Source organism: Mustela putorius, unplaced genomic scaffold (assembly GCF_011764305.1).
Source record: "Mustela putorius furo isolate JIRA1106 unplaced genomic scaffold, ASM1176430v1.1 tig00000640_pilon_pilon_pilon, whole genome shotgun sequence".
Classification (NCBI taxonomy): Eukaryota; Metazoa; Chordata; class Mammalia; order Carnivora; family Mustelidae; genus Mustela; species Mustela putorius.
In genome coordinates this window covers 840,656-866,284 of record NW_025421432.1, presented here as the reverse complement: position 1 = coordinate 866,284, position 25,629 = coordinate 840,656, and the positions used below count along the sequence as shown (strand labels likewise).

General features: G+C 35.4%; 1 protein-coding gene across 12 annotated transcripts in view; it reads left to right on the top strand.

Annotated features, from left to right (window-relative positions):
- Positions 1 to 25,629, top strand: part of PPFIA2 (PTPRF interacting protein alpha 2) — a 496,304-nt gene that overhangs the window by 354,182 nt on the left and 116,493 nt on the right. For all 12 annotated transcript variants that reach the window (XM_045082940.1, XM_045082946.1, XM_045082943.1 and 9 more), the window contains 3 exons: positions 15,613 to 15,834; positions 24,256 to 24,402; positions 25,411 to 25,545. In XM_045082940.1, coding sequence (XP_044938875.1) covers positions 15,613 to 15,834; positions 24,256 to 24,402; positions 25,411 to 25,545 — 504 coding nt within the window. The remainder of the gene's footprint in view (positions 1 to 15,612; positions 15,835 to 24,255; positions 24,403 to 25,410; positions 25,546 to 25,629) is intronic.

Here is a 25,629-nt window from a genome sequence, read left to right as displayed (position 1 = left end):
ACCTTATACAAGGATAACTTTGTGGTCTCCTGTGTTGATGTCTCTAGCAGTCATCTATCAATTATACTCCCCCAGCAATTCTTACTGTGCTTTCCTTGTCATTTTTTTTTCTTTATCCCATTCCTATAACATACAAAATTCTTCCAACTAAAAGAAAAAAAAAATTCTCTTTTGACCTTACTTCTTCCAACAGCTGTTGCTCTCTTTTGGCTCCCCTTTGCCACAGAGCTCTTCAAAGGTGTTGTCTACTCATTTTCCCCAGGTGCTTTCTTTACAGTTTTTTTTTTTTAAAGATTTTATTTATTTATTCGACAGAGAGAGATCACAAGTAGGCAGAGAGGCAGGCAGAGAGAGAGAGGAGGAAGCAGGCTCCCTGCTGAGCAGAGAGCCTGATGCGGGACTTGATCCCAGGACCCTGAGATCATGACCTGAGCCGAAGGCAGGGGCTTAACCCACTGAGCCACCCAGGAGCCCCTCTTTACAGTTTTTATAGATCTATTCTAATAAGGTCTTTGTCCCACCATTTCACAGAAACCACTCCTGTTGCCATCATCACTAATTTTATGTTGGTAAATACAGTGGCCAATTGTCAACCTTTATTGTCGTTGATGTTTTAGTAGATCACACTTTCCTCCTTGATCCCAGCCCTTTTTTATTTACTGACATTATAGGAAACCACACTGTTTTTCTCTTACTTCACCAGTGGCTCTGTCTCAGTCTCCTTCCTTTCTTGGACCACATTCTTCTTCCTGACTACTATTACTACTACTATTACTACTACTACTACTACTACTACTACTACTTCTTTTTTCCTTCTTCTTCTTCTTCTTCTTCTTCTTCTTCTTCTTCTTCTTCTTCTTCTGGATTTTATTTATTTATTTGACAGGGAAGCACAAGCAGGAGGAGCGGCAGGCAAAGGGTGAGGAAGAAGCAAGGCTTCCTGCTGAGCAGGGGAGCCCCAATACAGGACTCAATCTCAGGACCCTGGGATCATGACCTGGGCCAAAGGCAGTTGGTTAACTGACTGAAGCACCCAGGTGCCCCTTCTTCCTGACTTCTTAATGTTGGAGTGACCCAGGTCTCAGTCCCAGTTTCTTCTCTCAATGATTGCCATCAGTCTCATAGTCTTAACTAGTATCCATAAGCTAATTATTTACAAAACTTTAATTCTACTTCAGACTCTACAACCAAATATATTTATCCAGCAGCCTACTGAACATCTCCACTTGTACATCTAAAAGATATTGCACACTTAAAATGTTCAAAATTTACCTTTTGTATCCCCAAACCCCCCAAAATTGTCTGCATCTTCCCCATCTCAGATGATGGAAGCTTTGCCTTTCCAGTTGCTCAAGGTGAAGAATATCAAGTCATCCTCAAGTCCTCCCTATGTTTCACACCCCACATCAAGTTGTAAAGAAATTAGATTTGTCCTGCCTTCAAAATGTTTCTAAGATCTGATCACTTGTTACCATCTGCCTTTAATCACCACACAACCATTATCAACCATCTCTTACCTGGACTATTGTAATTATTTCCTGGCCACTCTCTCTGCTTCTCCAGTGTACCTTCTACAGTCTGTTTTCAACATGATTTTATTTCTTACTTCTTATGTATTGCCCAAGACTTCAATATTCAATACAATGTTCAAGACCTCAATACACTACAGAGTAGCATGGGTCAAAATGGCATACTTGATTTTATATAGTCTAGTAGACCTCTCTTAGGACCATTCTTGCTCTGCCTGAATTATCCAACCCCCCCTAAAATTTAATCAGGTCAAGAGCACCAGTTTGTTTTGTTTTTGTTTTTAACATTTTGTGAAAAGAGAAATAGAAAATGTCATAAGGTAACCAGTGAGCAATGATTTTTTTTTAAATTGTCATTGCCACTTTTGAATTTCCAAAATATCACTTTTAAAAATGGGTGGCCCCTCAAAATCAAATGCTATCCATATACCATTGCAATAGCCCACTGACATACAGGGTAAATGAAATCATTCCATCCCAGTTGTTGACCTGGTTTGGAGTTCCACCAGCAGTAGTGACATCCCATGGCAGACTGCTTCTTCAGGGAGGATTTCTCCTTCTTCAGGTGACACCACTTTTCATACCTAGATTCCCAAATTTATCAAGATGACTACACCAGGAAGGTCTTCCACACTCAGCTATACTCTGAGCTAGAACCATAACTGATATTGGGCGTTGGACTCAGATCCCAGTGCATATTATACTTCCCACATGGTAGGTTCTTCTCATGAGTTCTTGGAAATCTTTCTGATCCAGTCAGTTGTCTTATTTCATAGGATAGTTGGGAAAAACACTGAACTTCAGAAATGAAAGGAAAGCAGTCTTGTTTTTCCTTTCTCTCCTGAGGTTTCCTGGTAATTATGCAAATTACCCTCCTGTTATCCTCTCTTACATCAAGAGACACTGGAAGAGACTGTCAAGGTTTCATTAAATCTTCTTCTAGGGCAGGGGTACCTATTTGCCTTATATTTACATATCTAAAAGGAGTGCTGAGTGATTTTTCCTGAAAGAAAAAAGATCTTCTCCAATGTTATTTCTTTATTCTATAGCTGAACAAAGAAGGAATTCAAGATTTTTGGTCATAAGCAAAATGAAAAACAAAAAATCAGCTAGTTATATTTTATAACTATTTAGATCATTTAGGAATTTTTTTAAAATATTTTATTTATTTATTTGACAGACAGAGATCACAAGTAGGCAGAGAGGCAGGCAGAGAGAGAGGGAGAAGCAGACTCCCCACCCAGCAGAGAGCCCCATGTGGGGCTCCATCCCAGGATCCTGGGATCATGACCTGAGCCTAAGGCAGAGGCTTTAACCCACTGAGCCACCCAGGTGCTCCAGATCATTTAGGAATTTTATAGATGAATCATATCATAATATAGGAAATAGCTACTTCTTTTATTTCTGAGTGTTATTAATATCAGTCATGGGAATATTGAATAGAAATTCCTCATGTTTCATCTAGATTCAAGACACTACAAAATGAAGTATATTTCAGTCAAGCCACATATACCAGATATAGTGAATGAATTGTATTCTAGTTTAAAGATTTTGAGAATATTAGAACTTCAGAGTAACAGATAGTCCTCAGATTAAAATATTCTTGCTTTCAAATTTGGTGGAAATTAAACATGGTTTAGAAGGTCTCAGAAAATAATAAATATATTTTATACTTATTAATAAAACACAGTCACATTGAACTAAAGAACTGACAAGTGAAAGCTCATCAGCTAGATACTTTAATTAAATAATATTTCTAAGTATTTACTGTGTCATAATGACTTTGCAAATCTCAGTGTTGAATAATAGTCATTAATGGGGAAGTAACTATAAGAAATCATCTGTATAGAAATTTCTGTCTAGAAATCTAGAATTTTTCCAAATAAGGCAATATTTGGCAAGCTCTATTACAGAGATGTATTTCTTTCCATCTTTCAAAAATAAGAAATAGTTGCCTTTCCATTTGAAATATCAAATATATTTTAAAATAATTAGTTGATACTAGGATAAAGAATACTAATTTCTTGGATCTATTGTATCTTTTATTATAATCATTTCACATTTGATTATTTTATTACTTTAAATTCTTTGCCTCATTATGCCAGACAATTTTTCAGGTTTGATGATGAGATTGAATACAGTAATTAGTAAAGTACCTGGATAATATTGATCTGTGGTTCTTAACCTCAACTAAACATATTATTACATAGGGAGACTTAAAAACAATTATATACCTGGACCCCACTCTTAGATATGGTTTAGAGTGAGAACCATTTTTATTGAAGTCTAATTAACATATAGTGTTACATTAGTTTCAGATGTATAATATAATGACTTAACAATTTTATACATTACTCACTGCTCTTGATCTCCTTTATCTATTTTACTCTTCTCAGCCACCCATCTCCCCTCTGGCAACCACCAATTTGTTTTCTCTACTTAATTCCCTTCTTTGTTCATTTGTTTCTTAAATTCCACATATGAATGAAATCACATGGTATTTGTCTTTCTCTGCCTGACTTATTTCACTTAGTCTTATATGCTGTAGGTTCATCCATGTTGTTGCTAATGGCAAGATCTCTTTCTTTTTTTTATGCCTGAGTGTGTGTGTGTGAGTGTGTGTGTGTGTGTGCATAAATACACATACCAGTCTTCTTTTTGTCATCCCATTGTGTTTGTATGTGTGTGTATCACATCTTTTTTTTTTCCTTTAGAGAGAGTGTGGAGGCTGGGGAAGATGAAGGGATAGAAAGGGTCAGAGGGATAGGGATAGGGAGAGAGAGAGAGAATCCTGGCTTCATGCTCAGTGTGGAGCCTGGCACAGGGCTTGATCTCACAACCTTGAGATTATTACTCAAGCGGAAATCAAGAGTTGGATGCTTAACTGAGCCACCCGGGCACCCGAGTGCCCTTATACCACATCATCTTTACTCATTTATCTATTTTGCTGTGGTAAATTATGCTGCAATAAACAAAGGGTATATATATATATACATATATATATACATATATATACATATATATATACATATATATATATAGATAGGTATATATCTATATATATATGTATCTTTTTGGATTAGTGTTTTCTTCTCTCTCTCTCTCTCTCTTTTTTTTTTTTTTTTTAGTAAATACCCAGTAGTAGAATTAGTGGATCGTATGGTAAGTCTATTTTTGATTTTTTGAGAAACTTCTATACTATTTTCCACAGTGGCTAAACCAATTCACATTCCCACTAATAGTACATGAGGGTTCCTTCTTTTTCACATTCTCACCAACACTTGTTATTTCGTGTGTGTGTGTGTGTTTTATTTTAGCCATTCTGACAGATGTAAAATGATGTCTCATTGTGGTTTTGAGTTGCATTTCTGTCATGATTAGTGATGTTGAGTATTGTTCCATGTGTCTGGTGACGATCTGTATGTATTCCTTGGAAAAACATAGGTTCTCTGCCCATTTTTTAATTGGATTGTGTTTTTAGTGTTGAGTTATATAAGTTCTTTATGTATTTTGCAAATAATCTTCTCCCATTTAGTAGATTGCCTTTCAGTTTGCTTATGGTTTCCTTCACTATACAAAAACCTTTTAGTTTGATGTAGTCTTCATACTTTAATTTTGCTTTAGTCTCTCTTGTCTGAGGTGGCATTATCTCAAAAAATGTTTCTACAGCTAGTATCAAGGAAATTACAGCCTATTTTTTCTTCTAAGAGTTTTATGTGTATCACATTTTGTGTGGAATCCACTTTATATTTTTATTCAACTCTCCTAAGGATTAAAATGTGTAGTCATAGTTGAGAATAACTGATACAGAGTACAGATATTGTTATATCTGCTTTGTTCTAGGTTCTAGATTTGCAGGGCTTGTAAATAGGTGATTTGTATAAAATTAAACAGAATTAAAGAGTCATTGTGGAATTAGAAATAATAGCTGTGAATTCTGTGCTGGAGAATTTCAGAACAAAGACAAAATATGGTTATTTGTAGGATAAGATTGAAATATGAAGTCAGATCTGATTTGTGATAGCTAAAATGCAATGTGGAAATTAATACAGACAATCTAGGCAGACCCAAAATGTCCAAAATCATAGCCTTGAGGCCTTTGGACTCCTCAGCATTTAAATACTTTTTGGTTCTTATGAATTTTATTAATGGTTTGGTGGCTTGATTTGGGTTACTCTTTTTTCCTATATTTTGTTACTTTCAGGTAGGCATCTTCATATTCTGAGCACCCAGTCTAGTATCTGGCATATGACAGAGGCTAAACAGACAGTAGAGTTTTAGTGCTGAAGTGAATGGATAAATGAAATACAAGTAGAGATTGAATAAATTGATAAATGAAACAGTGAATGAATAAAAGTAAGCAGAGAGGGAGAAAGAGAGAGAGAATAAACAAAAGAAAGAATGGAATGGGACACTGGACTACTTGGGTTCCTGTTTGAACCTTATTATTTTCTAGTAGTGTGACCTTAAGTAAAATACCTATGTTCCTTGCTTCAATTTCCTTTTCTGTTACAATAGTTTGTTATAGGGATTAAAAGTTTATGCACATCATGTACTTGGAATAGTGCCTAGTACATAGTCAGAACTTAAATGTTAGTGAAGTGGAGTAATTATTACAAACCTGTGCCTGGAGCCAGAAATCTTACCAGCTGTATGTCTGGGGTAAGTAAGTACCCAATAAATGATAGCTATTATTATTAGTTGTCATTATTCTAATGGAAGATACAGTCTTATCTGAGGATCTGGAGGCAAATCCAAATTTGAGAATTTGAAGTAAGATGAGGAGTATAATGATCTCTTAAAATGAAAGGAAATAGTATTTGCTAGGGCCTCAGATTGGCTGAAGTCTTCCAGAGTCCCTCCCTGAATCAGTGCTTGGTCTAAGATTCACTCATAGAGTTCACAAAGAAACTTTACAATTGATTTGTAGAATTCCTGATTAATTAGGTCTTTATTCTGTTACCTTTTTCGCCCTAATGTTGCTGACTCACATAAGAAATTTCCAATGAACTATCAGCTCTAGTTATTTATCTCCTTATTATTTTTGTGCTTATGAAAGTTTTCCCTGTCTGATTTGTGTTATTTATTTTTGGTTCTATATTTCAATAACACTACATTCTCTTCTCACAGAATTACATGTTTTATAAAATTTTGCCATTTTATAGATTCTGTCCAATCCTCCACAGAATTATTGAAGCTAGATTATTTACATTATGATTGCAAATCTTGTGTAACTTTTTTGACCAATCAATAATTTATCTCTAACCAGGGGCATCTGGGTGGCTCAGTTTTTTAAGTGTCTGACTTCAGCTCAGGTCGTGGTCCCAGGGTCCTGGGATTGAGCCCACATCAGGCTCCCAGCTTGGTGGGGAGCCCACTTCTCCCTCTGCCTGGTGCTCCCCTGCTTGTTTGTGCTCTCTCTCTCTCTCTCTCTCTCTCTGTCAAATGAATAAATAAAATCTTTAAAAATATATAAAAATAATTTATCTCTAACATAATATTCATAGAACTATTTTAAAAAATAGAATGGAAGGGCTTGGTGTGCCCTCTTAAATGCTGATGAGTTTTAAGTGTATCTGTGCCTTTAACATCTGGATTTTATTAATTGTAAGATAAATTCCTACCTTATTATTTTCTCTAGAGAGATTAATAAGCCATGAGAAGTAAAATACATAAGAGAAAAAGATCTTGAAATTCCTCACGAGAGAATCTAGCATTTATGTTTTAGATGTGAAAAACGTGGGAAAGCATATGTCAAAATGTACAAATCAAGTGTAGAATTATGTTCATGATAAAGTAAGTTATCAGCTTCCATAGCAGCTACAGTTAAGAATACTGTATTGTTGGGATGCCTGGGTGGCTCAGTTGGTTGGACAACTGCCTTCGCCTCAGGTCATGATCCCGGAGTCCCGAGATCGAGTCCCGCATCGGGCTCCCAGCTCCACGGGGAGTCTGCTTCTCTCTCTGCCCTTCTCCTCACTCATGCTCTCTCTCCCTGTCTCTCTCTCCCTGTCTCTCTCTTAAATAAAATCTTTTTAAAAAAAAAAGAATACTGTATTGTTTATTTGAAATTTGATAAGAGATCTTAAATGTTGTCACTACAAAAAGAAGTGATAATTATGTGAGGTAATGGATGCATGTTAACTACCTTATTGTGGTGATCACAATATACACGTGTAACAATTTATCATGTTGTGTATCTTATGCTTACACAATATTATATATCAGATATATCTCAATGAATCTGAGGGAGATTATCAGCTGTCAAATATAATAGCTTCTTAGGGCAGGGGGAGGTCAATCAAGTATTCATTCTGCATAAGCAGTGTCCATCTACCTCTAAAATCTTATAATTAACATAGCTCCTAAATCCTCTGGAATACCTTATCAAGAAATAGCTGTCCAAATGGAACTTAATTATTAAGTCATACTAATATAGCAATTTAAGTGCCCTCTTTCTGTACGTCCAACAGGCATTATCTTACCACTTTAAAGAAACATGAAAATCATTCACTGATATGTTCGTGGAGTAGAAAGGCAATGCGTAACCACTAAATATGCTCAAAATCAGCAGTAACCATTAAAGTACCATAAAATGCAGAGTGAAAATGGGCACATTAGAAATTTAACTAGACTACTGTTTTTAAAAGACATGTTACAGTATTTTTTAAATAAATACTAGAGCTTGAAGTAGGATGGAGAATATTAATGATGAAGTCATTTTATTGAGGATTATCAAATACAAAGAGAGACCCATATTTCTAGCATTTACTTGGTAGAAAATGGAAGAACATGTTTAAATTTCTGGCTTTATCTCAAGATTATCTTTAGAAGCGGTAGGACTGTGATACGGTAGGGCTTCTGGGACTTCATAAATTTCATTTGGTCTTATGTAGAATGTGTATTTCTACCACTTTTTAAATCTTAATGTGCGTTTATAATAATGGTTTCCTTAGTTTACATCAGATTGTTCTACCCTAAAGATAATTCATCTATATTATGCCTTAGAATAGGGCAAAAAAGGACTCAGTTCTATTTTATATTTACTTTTTATGAAAACATTTTTTTCATGAGCTTTGTGCATGATGGCTGAAAATATTGTCTCCATATTTTATTTCTTTTTGAATCCTTACTGTTTTTCCTAAAACTCATCTTACTCATTAATGGAAACTTTCATTCATTCACTCATTCATTCATGCATTCATTTAACAAATCTGTTTTTGTGGAAGATGCTCTAAGTCACCAGAGACACAAGTAATCATTTATTCAGTTAACAAACATCTATCTCATAACCATCATGTGTCAGGCATCATTCTAGGTATTTGTGACACACAAAAAGAAAGCATAAAGGCTCTTTCCCGGCTGAAGCTTATGACCTAGCAATTTGGAGGAGGTTAGCAGATAATAAACAATAAATTTACCTAAGTAAATCTTCTAGTATATCATAAAATGATATTGAAGAAAAGAAAAAGTAGAGAAATGAAGAAAAATCAGGAGTCTTGGGGAGACATGGAGGTAGGAGTAGTTTGCCCTTTTAAATAAAGTGGTCAAGGTTGGCTCCATTGAAGCAGTTGAGGGTGTTAGCCATGTGGAATATTAGTGAAGAATTTCAGTCAGTAAAAAAAAAAACTCAAGCCAAGGCTGCAATATGGGAGAGTGGTTGACTTGGAGGAGCAGCGAGGTTGCCCATGTAGCTAAAGCAAGAGAACAAGTGTGAGAAAAGTAGGAGAGAGGTCAGGGAGGGCAGGGCTTGGAGGGGGGTGGGCAGGGGAGTAGAAAGTGGGGAGCTGTGGTTATTTTTTGTTATATTTTTGTTTTTGTACTGGGTAGGATGGAAAAGGATTGGAGTGTTTTGAGCAGAGGAATGACTTGGTGTAACATGATTACCATGTAACAAGATTACCATGGATCATTCTGGTTCTTTTAAAAAGGAAAGTAAGAGGACAAGGTTATAAACAAAGAGACCAGTTAGAAGATTGTTACAGTAATTCAAGTGGGAGTAGATGACCCGGACATCATGTATTGAACAAGAAAATCCAGCTACAAACCCCAGATGAGTATTGGTAAAGAGGATGCTAAAGATCATGCCAGTGCCAATCACCAGAAGTAGGAGCCTATATATCTTGGCCTTTTAAGGGTTCTTTTAAGGGTTCAGGAGTTGTCAAAAAGGATTAGATGCACAGGCGTTCCTTGACACACAAAGAGGTCATGGAAATGGGTCCAATTCAGATATGTCAAAAGGTAGTGTTTAGTATAAGATGTCACATTCAGTATTGGGGGTAAGTTTATATGAGGGGAATTGATTAGGCAAATAAAACATTGAGCCAGGACCGAAAAAAGAACATGCCTTGTGTTAATATGGTAGATGAAACAGAAAAATCACAGGTTGGGAGACACAAGTGGGTTTAGGATTTTCTAGGGGACCAGTGTAGCTAGAATGGAATAGACTATAGCAAAAGATGGGAGTAGGCATAGATAGACAGATAATGTGGGTTCTTGCAATGATATGGGTTTTTTTAAGATTTTATTTATTTGTCAGAGAGAGAACAAGTGCAAGCAGGGGGAGCAGCAGGCAGAGGGAGAAGCAGGCTCCCCACTGAGCAAGGAGTGCTCCTTGGACCCCAGGATCATGACCTGAGGCAAAGACAGACACTTAACTGATGGAGCCACCCAGGTGTCCCTGATATGGGTTTTTGAGATCATCATAAGACCTTGGCTTTTACTTTTTTTTTGTCTGCCTTCTCCCCCACTAATTCTTCCCCCTGCGTGTTCTCTTTCTCTCTCTCTCTCTCTCTCTCGTGCTCTCTCTCAAATAAATAAATAAATCATTAAAAGAAAACAATGATAAAATTCAAAGAGTACCAAAAATATTATCTTCTCTCTGCCCCATATCATAAATACCTAGGCAAAACCTAACTATTTACAAGTCATGTAACTGACAAAGGACTTGTATCCAAAATATCTATTTATATAAAATTCTTATAACTCATCAATAAAAAGACAACTCAATTAGCAAATGAGTAAAGAATTTGAATAGACATTTCTCCAAAGAAGATATATAAAGGCCAATAGGCACATGAAAAGATGCTCCTCATCATTAGCCATTAGGAAGTGCAAACTTTGTTTATTAGAAAATTTTTAAAAATGACAAGGAGATACCACTACATACACACTAGAGTAGTGTAATTAAGGAGGTCATGTGATGTGGTGAGCACTGTGTGTTATATGCAACTGATGAGTTACTGAACACTACATCTGAAACTAATATAGTATATGTTGGCTAATTGAATTTAATTAAAAATTTTTTTAAACTTAAAAAGGAAGTAATGAGTTTGGTGAGAATATGAGAAATTTGAAGTTACATCATTTCTCCTGGGAATGTACAGTGGTGTAGTAAGTTTGGGAAATAGTACTTCAAAATGTTAACATAGAATTACCATATGATCCAGCTATTTTACTCCTAGGAATTTATCCAGAGAATACAAAACATATATCCACACAAAGACTTGTACCCAAATTTTCATAACAGCATATTTTCAGTAGCCAAAAGGTAAAAACAGGCTAATGTCTATTACCATATGAATATATAAATAACAGGTAGTATATCCACATGGTGGAGTACTATGCAGCAATAAAAGAAACTGGTAATTTGCTATAGCATGAATGGATCTCAGAAACATTATGCTCAGTGAACAAAAGGATATTTACTCTGATTCAGTTTATGTGAAAGGTACCAAATAGGCAGGTTTATACTGGCAGAAAGTAGTTAAGTGCTAAGTGGCATCTAAGGCTAGAACTGGGGATCAGCTGCAAGTGATTGCTAATGGGTAAGGACTTTCTATTTGGGGTGATGAAAATGGTCTCCAAGTTAGACAATGTGGATGGTACAACTTCTTAGTCAGCAAACACTGTTGACATTTATACTTTAAATGGATGGATTTTATGGATACAAATCATATCTCAATAAAGCTATTTAAAATAACCACAGAGTTTTCTTTTAATTCAATAATTTGTCATTTCAGTTCAAATCTCACAATTTATTTTAAAGATAAGTCTACATAGGGGCGCCTAGGTGGCTCAGTGGGTTGAGCCGCTGCTTTTGGCTCAGCTCATGATTTCAGAGTCCTGGGATTGAGCCCCGCATCCGGCTCTCTGCTCAGCAGGGAGCCTGCTTCCTCCTCTATCTCTGCCTGCCTCTCTGCCTACTTGTGATCTCTGTCTGTCAAATAAATAAATAAAATCTTTAAAAAAATAAAAAAAAATTTTTTAAAAATGATAAGTCTATATAACAATGATTTGGAACAAAAGTTATATTATTTCTCTAAGATATAAATCATAGTTTTTATATGACCTTTTACTCTGAAATTATGAAAATATATATTAAGCTCACCATAAAATGTATTTAAGGAGGTTTGCATAGATGAAATATTACACATTTTTTAAGCATAAATTATTTATAAAAACTTAGGAAAAAACTGAGGTTTCAAAATCTTTCCAATGGGTAGTCCCAGATTTTGTTGTAGTGTATACATCTGTTGCTAAAGGAATTAAAAAGGTTAACATTTTATGTGTTTTATTTTAGTTGCCTGATTACTGTTTATATTTAATTAAATTTTTCTTACCTTGAGCCCATTAAAAATATGCAATTTTTTAAACAAGATTTTAATGGACCTCAGGTGCACAGAATTGGAATAATCATTTTTCTAATTAGAAAATTAACATGAATCAGTTGACTGACAAATATTTGTTGAATCTCTGTGTGCATATATAGTATATTCAGTACACACACACACACACACCCCATTCCTGGTACTTGTCTATACCATACAGCATGTATAAGTATATCCTGTTGATTTACATGTTCCAAGTAAAGGTAATATGGTAAAGGTTTGATGAACTGAACTAGGAATTCAAAGTCTTGCCTTTAAATTCAAATCCTGTATGTGATTACCTGAGTCTCACTTTCTCTCAAGCTCTTTAGGGCTCTAGAATCCTAAATGTATTTTTTTTTCAGTTATATAAAATATTTTCTAAAAGCAAAAGGTTGTTTCTAGTGATTTTTGTAGTTTCTATTGTTTTTCTATTTCTATTGTATTTCTATTGTTGACTAGAGAAGCTCATTCATGCATGAAAGTCGTTCATGCAAGGAGGTAGAAGTTCTAGTAAAGCTTAAGTTTGCTTGTTACTTGAGAGTAGCATACAGACTTCAAAGGTATTTTCTATTGTGAAAAAAAACAAACAAACCCTGTCATATTGTACCTCAGTAATACCAAATTTGGCTATAACTGACTGGCAATTGGCTTTGGCCTTCTTTTCTTAAGATCTTCTATATTTATTTGAGAGAGAGAGAGAGAAAGCGGTAGAGGGAGAAGAACCCTTCCTGGAGCAGGAGCCCAGTGTGGGGCTTAATCCCAGGACCCCAGGATCATGACCTGAGCCAAAGGCAGATGGTCAACCAGCTGAGCCACCCAGACACCCCTGGCTCTATCCTTCTTCCCTAAACCAGTTCTTAATCGCTGCCTAATGATTGTAAACTTGCTTTTCTCAGTTCAATGTACAGATAGTTGTGTCATGTGTAAAGGTCACTATCAGTACTTTTAGATTTTATGCCCATAAAAATTGTTGGTTTTTCTTTAGTTGGTTTTTCGTTAGCTTCACAGTTCCTCTACTTTGTATGTGGCGTTGCATGCCTCAGGGGCAGGTATAACTTTGGAAAGAATTCTTACTTCTGATCCCCAGCAAGCAGCCATCTATCTCAGCAGTGGGGGGAATAGAGACGCCGAGGGAGTATTTGGATCTCAGCAGCATCTCTGACATTTCTACATGTTCGCAACACCTCTTACTTGTTTTATTAGATTATTAGATGTTCAGTGTCTGCAATATGAGAGTTCAGCAATATCTTCAAGGTATTAGGTCTGTCGATCTGGCATCTTTTTTTTTTTTTTTTTTTATAAACATATATTTTTATCCCCAGGGGTACAGGTCTGTGAATCACCAGGTTTACACACTTCACAGCACTCACCAAAGCACATACCCTCCCCAATGTCCATAATCCCACCCCCTTCTCCCAAACCCCCTCCCCCCCGGCAACCCTCAGAAAGACAACTATCATATGATCTCTTAATCTCGATCTGGCATCTTTAGATACCATCTTAAGACTCACTCCATCTTTTCTGCTATTTTAATTTAAATTTTCCAGGCTGTTTCTCCATGTGGTCGTTATTGAACTTTTTAAACACTGCTTGCCATTTGTCTGCATTCCCTTTCTCTCTGTATTCTCTTTCTCACTGTTTTTATGGTGTTTTCTGTTCTCCCTCTTTTCTCTTGCAGTCAGTCAGTTTTGCTCTAGTATGTCATTTGCATTCTTACAAGTTATGAGCAGGCAAAATTGCACAATAAAAAACACCGGGCTTGTGGAAGAATAGAGATTTGTGTCACAACTTTATCAATGACATAAAACAAAGAGGTAGAAAACTAATAAAAATGTAACACAGTTTTATAGATAAAATAGAATTTCATAAATACTATAAATATGACTTTTTACTTGGAAAAAGAACTGAAAATTGGGTGTTGGATGTGTTTTAAGGTTCGTGCATTATGTGAAGTGGTGGAAAGAAGAGTATCTGAAATAAGACAGAAAATTATAACACGGTGGGTGTGGTTTGACTCAAAGCATGCGGTGCACTGAGGTAATGTTAGATGTTGGAGGAAACTGCGTGTGTTCATTTTGTGTATTCCTGCACAGGAACTGAGGTTCAGTTGGTTATGGGTTTCTGGGGTTAGCCACTGATTCTCAGGAGTGAATAGTGCATAAGAAAACACAAAATTTAGAACACAGCATAACATATTGAGCTGTTGAATCATTATGTTGTACGCCTGAAACTAATGTAACATTGCTTGTCAGCTATACTTCAGTTCATTGAAAACTATACTTGAGTTCATTGAAAAAAGAAAACACAAAATTTCTATAATTTTCAATTTGTTTCTTGTATCTGTTGTGTTAAATCAGACTCATGTTTTCCAAACAAGCACTCCAGCAAAAGTAACTACTTTCTTTGCTTTCCCTCATCTTATTTTTTTTATGTTTATCTTTTTTTAATTTGGCATTTGTTATTTGCATTTAGATTAAAGCAAAGCGCATCAGCATTTTCTTATTTTGACTTAGTTGTGCCCTTTTTCTTTTAGTGCTGTTTCTCCCCAGTTGTTGCACTATCTTTACCACAAAGCTTCTCCAGTGCCGCCAGGCTGTAGGACATGCTTCTGAAAACATGGGTCACCCTGTTTCTAGGCAGCAAGGGGAGAAATCAGGCTCAAAAGTATTTAATCCTTTTAAGCCTCCTTCCTGTGGGTTGTGTGCATTCAGGACTTTTATATTCTTAGCAATACAGAAATCAAGGCTGTTTTACGTTATACTTTTATTCCAGCTAGGTCAGATTCACACTGGAAATAACCTTCTTTAAAAGGAAAATGTGTGTAAGTTATTTTTCTGAGTGTCATTGAAAATAAAATTTGCAAATGCACACAGAATCTTGAATAAAAATATTGCAGTTTCTGTTTTTTTCTTATTACTTAGTAATAATATACTGTTTATATAAGTATAATGTTGTTTATAATAAATTCTGAATATAATTGATAAAATAATTGCCATTTATTAAATGTTTAGGACACACCAGTGTTTTGTGCTAAGTTAATATATATAATGCAATACGTATATCTATATGTGTATATTATAGGTCAATGTATAATATAAATTAATATAATACAATTAATATAAGTGTATATGATGTCAATATATTATTTATTAATATAATAGTAGAATATAAATTAATTAATATATATTATACATATTATATATACAGCTTCCAGCTCAAATGCATCTGCTAACCTATTTGAAAATTATGGATCTACCTTTATATTTAATGACAATTAAGAGTTTTCCTAGAAACTTAGTTTTTCTTCAGAACTAGTTAGAGTTCTTGTTTCTCAGTGTGAAAGCTCTATCAGTTTCATTTCTTTAAGTTCATGAATTTTAAATTAAAGATGTAGAATATCCTAAGTGCCATTTCTTTCTCATTTCCTGCAGCGTTTATCCAATGGCTCTATAGACTCAACTGATGAAACTAGTCAAATAGTCGAACTACAAGAATTGCTTGAAAAGCAAAACTATGAAATGGCTCAAATGAAAGAACGGTTAGCAGCCCTTTCTTCCCGAGTGGGGGAGGTGGAACAGGAAGCAGAGACAGCAAGAAAGGATCTCATTAAAACAGAAGAAATGAACACTAAATATCAAAGGGACATTAGGGAGGTAAGTGATTCATAACACTTTCAGCCTTTGCCTTCTGAATGCTGCTTCTAAGAAGCTTTCTCCAAATCTCCTCTAATGGCATATAATCTTTACATTTTCTCAGGAGACTATAATTTGGGATGCATTATCTTAGTTTCAAAAGGTGTCCACAAAAGCAAAAATAGTTTACTTCATCAACCTTTAAATGTGTATAAAAAGAAAATTTGGTACCAAGTCACAGACAGGGTTACTTTTTCATTACAAACTTCTACAGTTTGTAATGAATTTTTGCATTTTTAAGCTGCTGATTTTAAATAATTTTAGACATGGGTATGAATAATGAATTGCTACACTCTTAGCATATGGGAATACTCAAAATCACTACTTTAAATTTTCCCTCTTTTATTTTGGTGTTGTGTCTGTGAGTGTGAATGTATCTGTGTGAATGTGAGGAACCTTTCTTTCTCTAAATTTTTGATCCTTCCAAGATATAACATCACTTCATCTGTTTAATAGAGTACTTGAAAATTACTGCAAAAAGGTACAAGATGTTTTATTTGTAATAGTGCCTAATCACCTTACCAGCTGAGGTGAAATATTTAGAATCTTTCACTTTTCACTTTATTCAATTAAAAAGAAAATTATCTGTATTTGTGGAAATTTTATTTGGTGACCTTTCACCTTTTTCATTTTTACATATTCTTTTAAATTACATATTTTTTATCTTGTAAAATATTTTTCTATATAATTAACTAGTTGTTATTAGATTTGACTCTACTGCATGTATTCAGTTCTTTTCTTCCCATTCCCTCTTGAGCACACTTTACATTCTTTGCCTCTAACATCTCATCAGAACTGTTCTTAACAAAGTCATTGCTAACTTCCACATTGTTGAACTCTGCACTGGATCCAGTTATCACTCCCTGTAGTAATTCTTCACTTGACTAAAAGCACCCTCTACTCTTCTGATTTCCATCCATTCTTACTTTCTACCCTCATCTCAGGCTCCTTCGTTGGTTCTCCTTCTCCCTAGACTTGCAGTGCCTTCTCTTCTCAATCTACCTTCACTCCCCTGCTACGTTCATACAGTCTTATGGCTCCAAAAACCACCCACTGCCTTATGACTCTCAATTTATATCTCCAGCATATCTTATATCCTGATTGCCTGATGCCTGGAAAAATAACATATTCAAGACTATTTTCCTGTTATCCTCCCACCCCAAAGAAACCAGACTTTCCTGTAGTCTTAAACTTCCCAGTTGTCCCTAAGGCTATTATCATTAAAGCAGACTTGAAGTCTTACACTTCCCAGGTGTCCCTAAGGCCATTATCGTTATCTGGATCAAAAGCCTTGGAGCTTGTCCTTGGTACCTCTGTTTCACTCACACTGCATTTGATTCAGCCACAAAACCATTATTTCCAGCTTCAACATATATCAGTAATGTGACCTCTTCTCACAGTCTTCATGGCTCTTCCTTATTCCACACAACCACCATCTCTCACTGGATTATTACAATATTCTCGTGACTGGTCCTCCTTCTGCTTTTGACCCACTTCAGTCTACTCAACATGGCAGCCTGAGTGATCTGTTACACTGTAAGTCAGCTCAAGTTAATTTTCTGCTTCAGTGACCATTACCCTACTTACAACAAAACCAAAGTCCTTGCAGTGGCTTACAAGCCATGTATGATCCCACTACCACCTTTCTGACCTCTTTGAAATTATCTCCTACTTTTTCATTTTAGCCCATTCTGTTCAGTCAAGATGGCCTCTTAAAGTAGCCATATCTATACTGTTGCATTTTCTTTTCCTTCTTCCTTTGCTCAAATGTTTTCTTCTCAGTGAAGTGTTCCCTAACTTTGTTATTTGCACATATACACTCTCCCTCTTCTTTCATTTTCTTTGTTTTATCTCACAGCCCTTACTGCCATCTGACATAGTATGTACTTTACTGATTACTTGTTTGTCATATACCTCCCTTTTCACTGTGCATAAAGATTCATAAGGGCTGGGATTTTTTGTTTTGTTTTGTTTGCTGCTCTATTTTAATCACCTGCACAACTACTGGGTATATAATAGGCATTCAAAAACTCTTTGTTGATACCCTGGTTTCTCTTCAGATCGCATAAATCTTTCGCCTTTTACAAAAACTCTTTGTTGAGAGAATGGATATTTACAGGTGTTTGATATTAATATCAAATGGCACAGATGAGATTAGACTGTGTACTAAAACAATGTCTACTGTCTCAGAAAAAGATAGGTGATCTATGAAATGGTAGAACTGCTCCACTGCCACACAAATGATGATACTGTGCTCTCTATACCTTTGTATGAATTGATCATCCAAAGATATGTCTGTCATTTTTACTCCTTCCCACAAACCAAAGTTAGAGAATTTATAAAATAGCTGAAGGTTTGCCACTCTTCTATATCCCTGTCTGGAAGCACTAAGATTTCTGGTTAGTAAAGCATCAAGGCTATTTCTTGAGTTCTTGCTCTTTCTGGTTTCTTCTTTGTCTTGGTCCCAGAGATTTAGCTGTTTACCTTCCCTCTAGCACTTCTCTCCTACCTTCTCTCTTCATGTTTATCTAATCCAGTGTCACCAATAGAGCCCCGTATCTCCAGCTCCCCTTTCTTATTGTTTATGTAAAAATAAACCCTTAGTCCTAATAGTCTTTGGATGTAGGTAACAACGAACTAAGTCAGATGGAAAATATGAATCATATGATGCTGGTGCTCTTTTATGAGGAACATTTCTAGTTGGTAAGGTGTTCTGCTTTCACATGGAATTCATTTATTTATTTGTTTGTTTGTTTGTTTATTTATTTTTATTTCTTTTCAGCGTAACAGTATTCATTGTTTTTGCACCACACCCAGTGCTCCATGCAATCCATGCCCTCTCTAATACCCACCACCTGGTTCCCCCAACCTCCCACCCCCTGCCCCTTCAAAACCCTCAGATTGTTTTTCAGAGTCCATAGTCTCTCATGGTTCACCTCTCATGAGAACCATTTCCCTCAACTCTCTTCTTTTCTCCATCTCCCCTTGTCCTCCATGCTATTTGTTATGCTCCACAAATAAGTAAAACCATATGATAATTGACTGGAAGAGATTATGCTGAGTGAAATAAGTCTAGCAGAGAGAGTCAGTTATCACATGGAATTCTTTTAAAATACAATGAGTCTTATCAGCTCTAAAATTTTTATGTAGTTATATTTTGGAAGATATTCATGAGGAAAGAATATCTTTCATCATTCACTTCTCAAGGGTAGTTGCAAACAAATGTTTCAAGAGTCAGGCCAGCAGTATAAATATATGACACATTGGGCAGGAAACATGCAACATAGGAAGTGGTAAAGTTAATGAGACCTGGACAAGGAACCTATACTCCGTCTGCCTTTCTGGATATATCATGTGTAGTGTGTATATGTGTGTGTGTGGGGGGGGGGACACTGTTAAGGCCAAATAGAATATTTCCAAAAGGTTCAGGTCACAGGCCACAAGGCCCTGGTTTGCTGCTAGGAATTTCTTGAGGATCATCCGTGAAAACATTATGGGTGTATTACATTTAATTTCTCTAATCTCTTATATTGCTCCTATCCAGAAGGTACTTGTCATTATCTCCATTTTTCTCAAGTGAGGTAAAGTGACTTGTTAAAGGCATATGCACTGCCTTCCCCAGCACCCCACTCCTTCCAATCCCCCAACATCAGGAAGACACAGAATTAGCCCAGCTTCAAAACTTCTGCTGCTTCCACTGAGCAGCTTCCAAGATGAACAAAACGGAATCAATTATCAGTGATAACACTAGCATAAAAAATGCAGCTACACTTTAACTGCCCCCAAATAATCAATCTTTTGCTCTTTCTTTCCAATAAGTAATATGTGAAAATCATGTACTTTATAAAGGTATCACTTATACTCAAAACTCCAGCCTCTGCTTTAATTTCCTGACTGATAATGTACTCTTGGGTGATGGACACACAAGATCTACTAGATTGCAGCTTTTTTAGTAGGAGAATAAAAAAGTGATTCTTCTTGGCTACCCCTATAGTGCTGCTAACACTGTATGTATTGTATAAGCAATGCATATTTGTTGAATTAATTAAGGAAAAATAGGAAATAGGAAAAACTGACAATATAATTAAAAATTGAGTGCATTTTCTTTACATGTGAGAACAGCCTAATATATCTAAAATCAATTGTGTAAATATATTTCATTAATGGCTTCAGAATAGATTTTTGACATTATTCTTTGTCAAGAAATATATCTATTTAAAATTTACTTTTGTTTGAAGTTTTCTTTTATTTGCTCCTTAAATTGAATGTGACCTATAAGAGTAAGGTTCTGGATTAAAGCTAAGTATAGTTCACATTATTAGAAAATGTGGATAATCTTATAGCACTTAGCTCTCCACTTTTTTTTTTTTTTAAGATTTTATTTATTTAACAGAGAGAGAGAGAGAAAGAGCACAAGCAGGGGGAGCTACAGAGAGTGAGAGAGGAGGCTCCCCCCCTGAGTCAAAAGCAGGTGCTTAGACAATGGGGCCACCCAGGCACCCCTCGCTCTCCACTTTTTAAACAAGATAGCTACTAATTGGGTATTGGATAATAATATTTAATTAAATATATAGATATGCAAAGAGTTAGAGTTTTCTGTGATGTATTTAAATGATATATTGTTTTGTGAATTAAACCAGCTTATCTTTCCAACTTCCTATTAAGAGTTCTTTAAAAATTCCTTAGTGATTAAATAAATACATATCAATTTTGTCTTTTCTGTTGTCTGAAACATGGATCTACATTACTGTAGAGCTATATTTATTTGATACAGTAAAATCCATTTTGTACACAAACTTCAGGTCAAGAGATAATTGAATCTTTACACTGTTTTTCTCCTTTTAGGCAGCAGTTTTTAGAGACTAGAAAAAGCTTCCTTTTTTAGAATTTCCAAGTGACATGCAGGGAAAAGATATTTCTCTGACTTGTAAATTCAAAATTTATTTTTGGCAACACAGCTTGCAGTTAAAAATTGAATCTCCCACATGAATCACTGAATCAAAAATGCAGTAGCAAAATCTGTACAATGACTTCTGCATGCAATGTATGCTGTAGAGTCAGATCAGCTAATTAGAGGCACAGTAGTAATTAATAATAAAAAAGCAGCTATTATTTATGGAGTGTGTATTATTCATAAGACCACACAAGGCACTTAAAATGTAGTATCACAACAGTGTTATGGGGTAGGGATTAATATCCCATACAAAACCAGAAAACAAAACAAAGAATCAAACAAACCAAAAGGAAAAAAGAAAGAAAAAGGTGAATTATGGAAAAAATAATCAACATATTTCCATGGTAACTGAGTTAACGAATAGCAAAAACTGGGATTTGGAGCTAGTATGTGCTACTCCAGTGCTCACATTCTCAGGAAACCTGTATATGTCTTGAACTGAATTTATTGCTATTGTTACTTAGTTAGAAGTTTATATATGTAGGATAGATTCAGAATTTTCTTTTTGGGCTACAAAATCGACATAATGTTGCCAGAATTCTTTGTGAAAATGGAATTAACAGAATACAGTACTCTGAAAGAATCCTCTAAGATGATAAACTCTACACTCAGTGAGCTAAAAAAATAATATTATAAAATTGAAGAAGTCAAAATTTAAAATAAAAGCTTTTCAAATAGTAGCTTTTGTTTGTGTTAGCTAAAATCTAGAGATGCGTAGATAATGTTGAAAAAATTAGTCTGGGTAATTTTTGCCGAATTGTTGGATTAATTGAATTTCAGACATCTGATCTTTAATATTAAAGCCAAGTATTTAACATTAATATTTAATATTTAATATTAATAGCCAAGTAATCTTTAGTTGGATCTTGAAGGTCAGTGGGACCCAGAAGAAAGTAATAAAAATGCATTCCAGGTGGAAATGAAGTCACAGTGTGTATTAGTTTCTTAGGACTCCTGTAACAAATTATCATGAATTGGGTGGCTCAAAATGACAGTAATTTATTCTTTCACAGTTCTGGAAGCTCCAAGTCTGAAGTCAAGGTGTCAGCAGAACCATATGCCCTCGAAAGACTCTAGCGAAGAATCCTTCTTTGCCTCTTCTAGCCTCTGGTGGTTGCTGGCAATCCTTGTGTTCTTGGCTGATAGCAGTGTAACTCTAGTCAGCTTCTCTCTTAACTTTGCATTTTTTTCTCTCTATGTCTGTGTGTCTTCAAATATGCCTCTCTTTATAGCAGTCGCTGAATTTATGGTCTACCCTAATCTTATGTAATACCATCTTAACTTGATTACACCTGTAAAATCCTATTTACAAATAAGGTCACATTCACAGATCCTAAGTGGACATGAATTTTTTTAGGGGTGTGGGGGGTATGCTGCTCTTTCCAGTACCTAGAAATAGAAGTGTCAAGTCATGAAGCTATTTGTTTTCCAAGCTTTATAGCTCAGATTTTCACTGAAGATGGGGGGATGGGGTTGGGGGTGGGGTGGAGTGAACGTATAAAGGTATTTAAGCCAAGAAGCAGTATGATCAGACTGGCATTTAATATTCTGTCTTGGTCGGCAAGTCAGAGAATGTGGAAGCAGGAGAAAGACCAATAGCAAGATACAGGTTAGGGTATTAAGTGGGGAGTTAGGGTGAAGATTTCAAGGATGATTCCAAGAAGAAAATGTTATTTGTGGGTAGGTTGGGAAGGCAGGCATGATGGGTTTCATGGCAGAAATATTGTTTTTAATTGCTTTTAATTTTAAGCAATTTTTCAATGTCAAATAATAGTTTAAGAGGGTATGAATCTAAGCACACACACACGTAGAGAACGCCTGCCCATAATTCACCTTTTTCTTTCTTTTTTCCTTTTGGTTTGTTTGATTCTTTGTTTTGTTTTCTGGTTTTGTATGGGCAGGATTATTTGTTCCACCTCTGTGAAAATATTGATGGTATTTTGATAAGGATTGCATTGAATATATAGATTCCTCTGGGTAGTGTAGACATTTTAACGACATTTATTCTTTCAATTCATGAGCATGGAATATTTTTTGCATCTTCCTCAATTTCTTTCATAAGCGTTCTGTAGTTTTTAGACTACAGATCATTTATCTCTTTTGTTAGGTTTATTCCCAGGTATCTTGTGTTTTCTGGTGCAACTGTAAATGGGATCAATTCCTTAATTTCTCTTTCATCTGTCTTATTTTTAGTGTGTAGAAATGCCACTAATTTCTCTGCATTGATTTTATATCCTCCCACATTGCTGGATTCCTGTATGAGTTCTGGCAATTTTGAGGTGGTCTTTGGGTTTTCCACATAAAGTATCAAGTCACCTGTGAAGAGTGAGAGTTTGACTTCTTTGCCAGTTTGTATGCTTTTTATTTCTTTTTGTTGTCTGATTGCTGAGGCTAGGACTTCCAGTACTATGTCGAACAAAAGTGATGAGAGTAGGCATCCCTGTCATGTTCCTGACCTTTGGGGAAAAGCTCTCAGTTTTTCCATGAGGCTCACTTCTTCAGCTGACCCTTCTTAATATCTTTTTTAAAAAGTAGGTTATGTGGAGGGGAGGTGGGTGAGAGGATAGGTGAGCCTGGTGGTGGGTATTAAGGAGGGCACATATTGCATGGAGCACTGGGTGTCGTACATAAACAATGTATCTTGGAACACTGAAAAGTTAAATTAAAAAAATAAAAAGGTTATCTACCTACTAATAAATTTTCATATAAGATGTTAGGAAGATAAAATTTTATCCATATTATCTATGAATTAGATAGTTTAAAAATTATTGTTTAGAATATCAGTAATGCCAAGATTTTCTCCATTTGCATTGGTAGTTGATTTTTCCCTAGAGTTTTGTGTTCACTGAGTTCTTTAAATTCTTTTTTTAATTAGAATATATATGCAAGGAAAACAGTTAAGGTTCAAAGTCAATTGGTTGATTCATTTGCAAATATGATTCAAATTTACTTTTTTTTTGGACCTCTTTTTTTAACCCTTGAGTTACTCTTATTTATATCTGAAGATAAGAGTACTGATGATATTGGTTATCCTTAGTTGAAGATTGCTTTGCAGTATGGAACAGTAGCCACCATTTCACCTTTATGGCTTACAACTTTACCCATAATAATACTTATCTCTACTGTATAATGAGCTAATTTACCTGTCACTGCTTTTCTAAGAATGTCACTTCCACGGTAGGCAGTTTCTTGTACTCCACTGCATTCTCAGAGAAGGAAACTTTTCGTTAACCCAGGATGTAAAGATTCTGACAGATAAATTGGGAAAATTCACATGAAGTCTTGCATATCTTCCTTGCAAAGAAAGGAATGAATATTACTTCAGGAAAACAATAGCTTTTAAATCTTACTATTTTATTTAAATAACAAGGCAATACATTAAACTCTCTGAAAATCTGATTTTAATTAACTTCTTATTTTAATTGTAGGCCATGGCACAGAAGGAAGATATGGAAGAAAGAATCACAACCCTTGAGAAGCGTTACCTCAGTGCTCAGAGAGAATCTACCTCCATACATGACATGAATGATAAACTAGAAAATGAGTTAGCAAATAAAGAAGCCATCCTACGGCAGGTTGAGTATCTCTACCTTGGTTTTGTTCTGGTCCCCATGTGTGTTGTAGTCATTCTTACAAAACATGGAGTAAATAAAATAAGGTATTTCTTGGCAATCAACCATTCTCTAACACTTAGAATAGAACTGACTAAAGAGATGTAGTTTTCAGCATGTAATTTATATATTTGTCTTAATAATAATAAAAATAATGATTAATATTTACTTTGGATCTAGACATGAGCCAGAAAGTGCTAAACAGTTAACATGTATTATCTCACTTAAATATAACCATCACCTGTGAAGTAAGCACAATTATACTGAGGCACTAAGGTTCAGAGACATGAAAACTTTTCCAAGGTCACAGATTTGGTAATTGCCAGAGTTATTACAGAGGCCTACGTCTATTTGACTCTAGAGCAGGAGTGGACAAACGATGGCCCATGTGCCAAAACTATGGCTCTGTTTTACAAATAAGTTTTTGTTGAAGCAGCCATACTCATTCATTTCACCAATCTACGACTGTTTTTGTGCTACAATAGTAGATTTAAGTAGTTGAAACAGAGACTAAATAATACACAAAGCCTAAAATATTTATTTTGTAGTATTTTAGAGAAACAAGTTTGGTCAAACCTATCTCTACAGACTGGACACTTAACCACTGTGCTGCATTCCCTTTCTCACACCGGTTAATACTATAATTTTCAGTATTATGCTATCATGGTATATCTGAAGTCTTAGTATTGAGTTATAATCCATCTGTCCAAGTTCATACTCACTAGTAAATTTTTTTCTTTTTGCTGCCATTGGTAAGAGCTTTTCTGTTTTTTAAAGTGCTGAATTTTACTGAGCAATGTGATTAAGCAATATATGAAAGTACAAATAGAGTCCTCTCTTTGCACAGCAGGTGTGGTAGTAGTGGATGATTTTAAGTTGCGAATAATGGCTGAAACCCAAAGTCCCTGGTGGCTGGGATTTGTTATCCTCACAGTTTCTCTGTAAGTATCTCTTTTCCCATCCCTATTTCAGATGGAAGAGAAGAACAGACAATTACAAGAGCGTCTTGAGCTGGCTGAGCAAAAGTTGCAGCAGACTATGAGAAAAGCTGAGACCTTACCTGAAGTAGAGGCTGAACTGGCTCAGAGAATTGCAGCCCTGACAAAGGTACTGCAATAAGTCATTTAGTCAACCTAGATGTTCTTAGAGAACTAGACTTAGTCATAGAGTACTAGTACTTAGTTTTTAGAA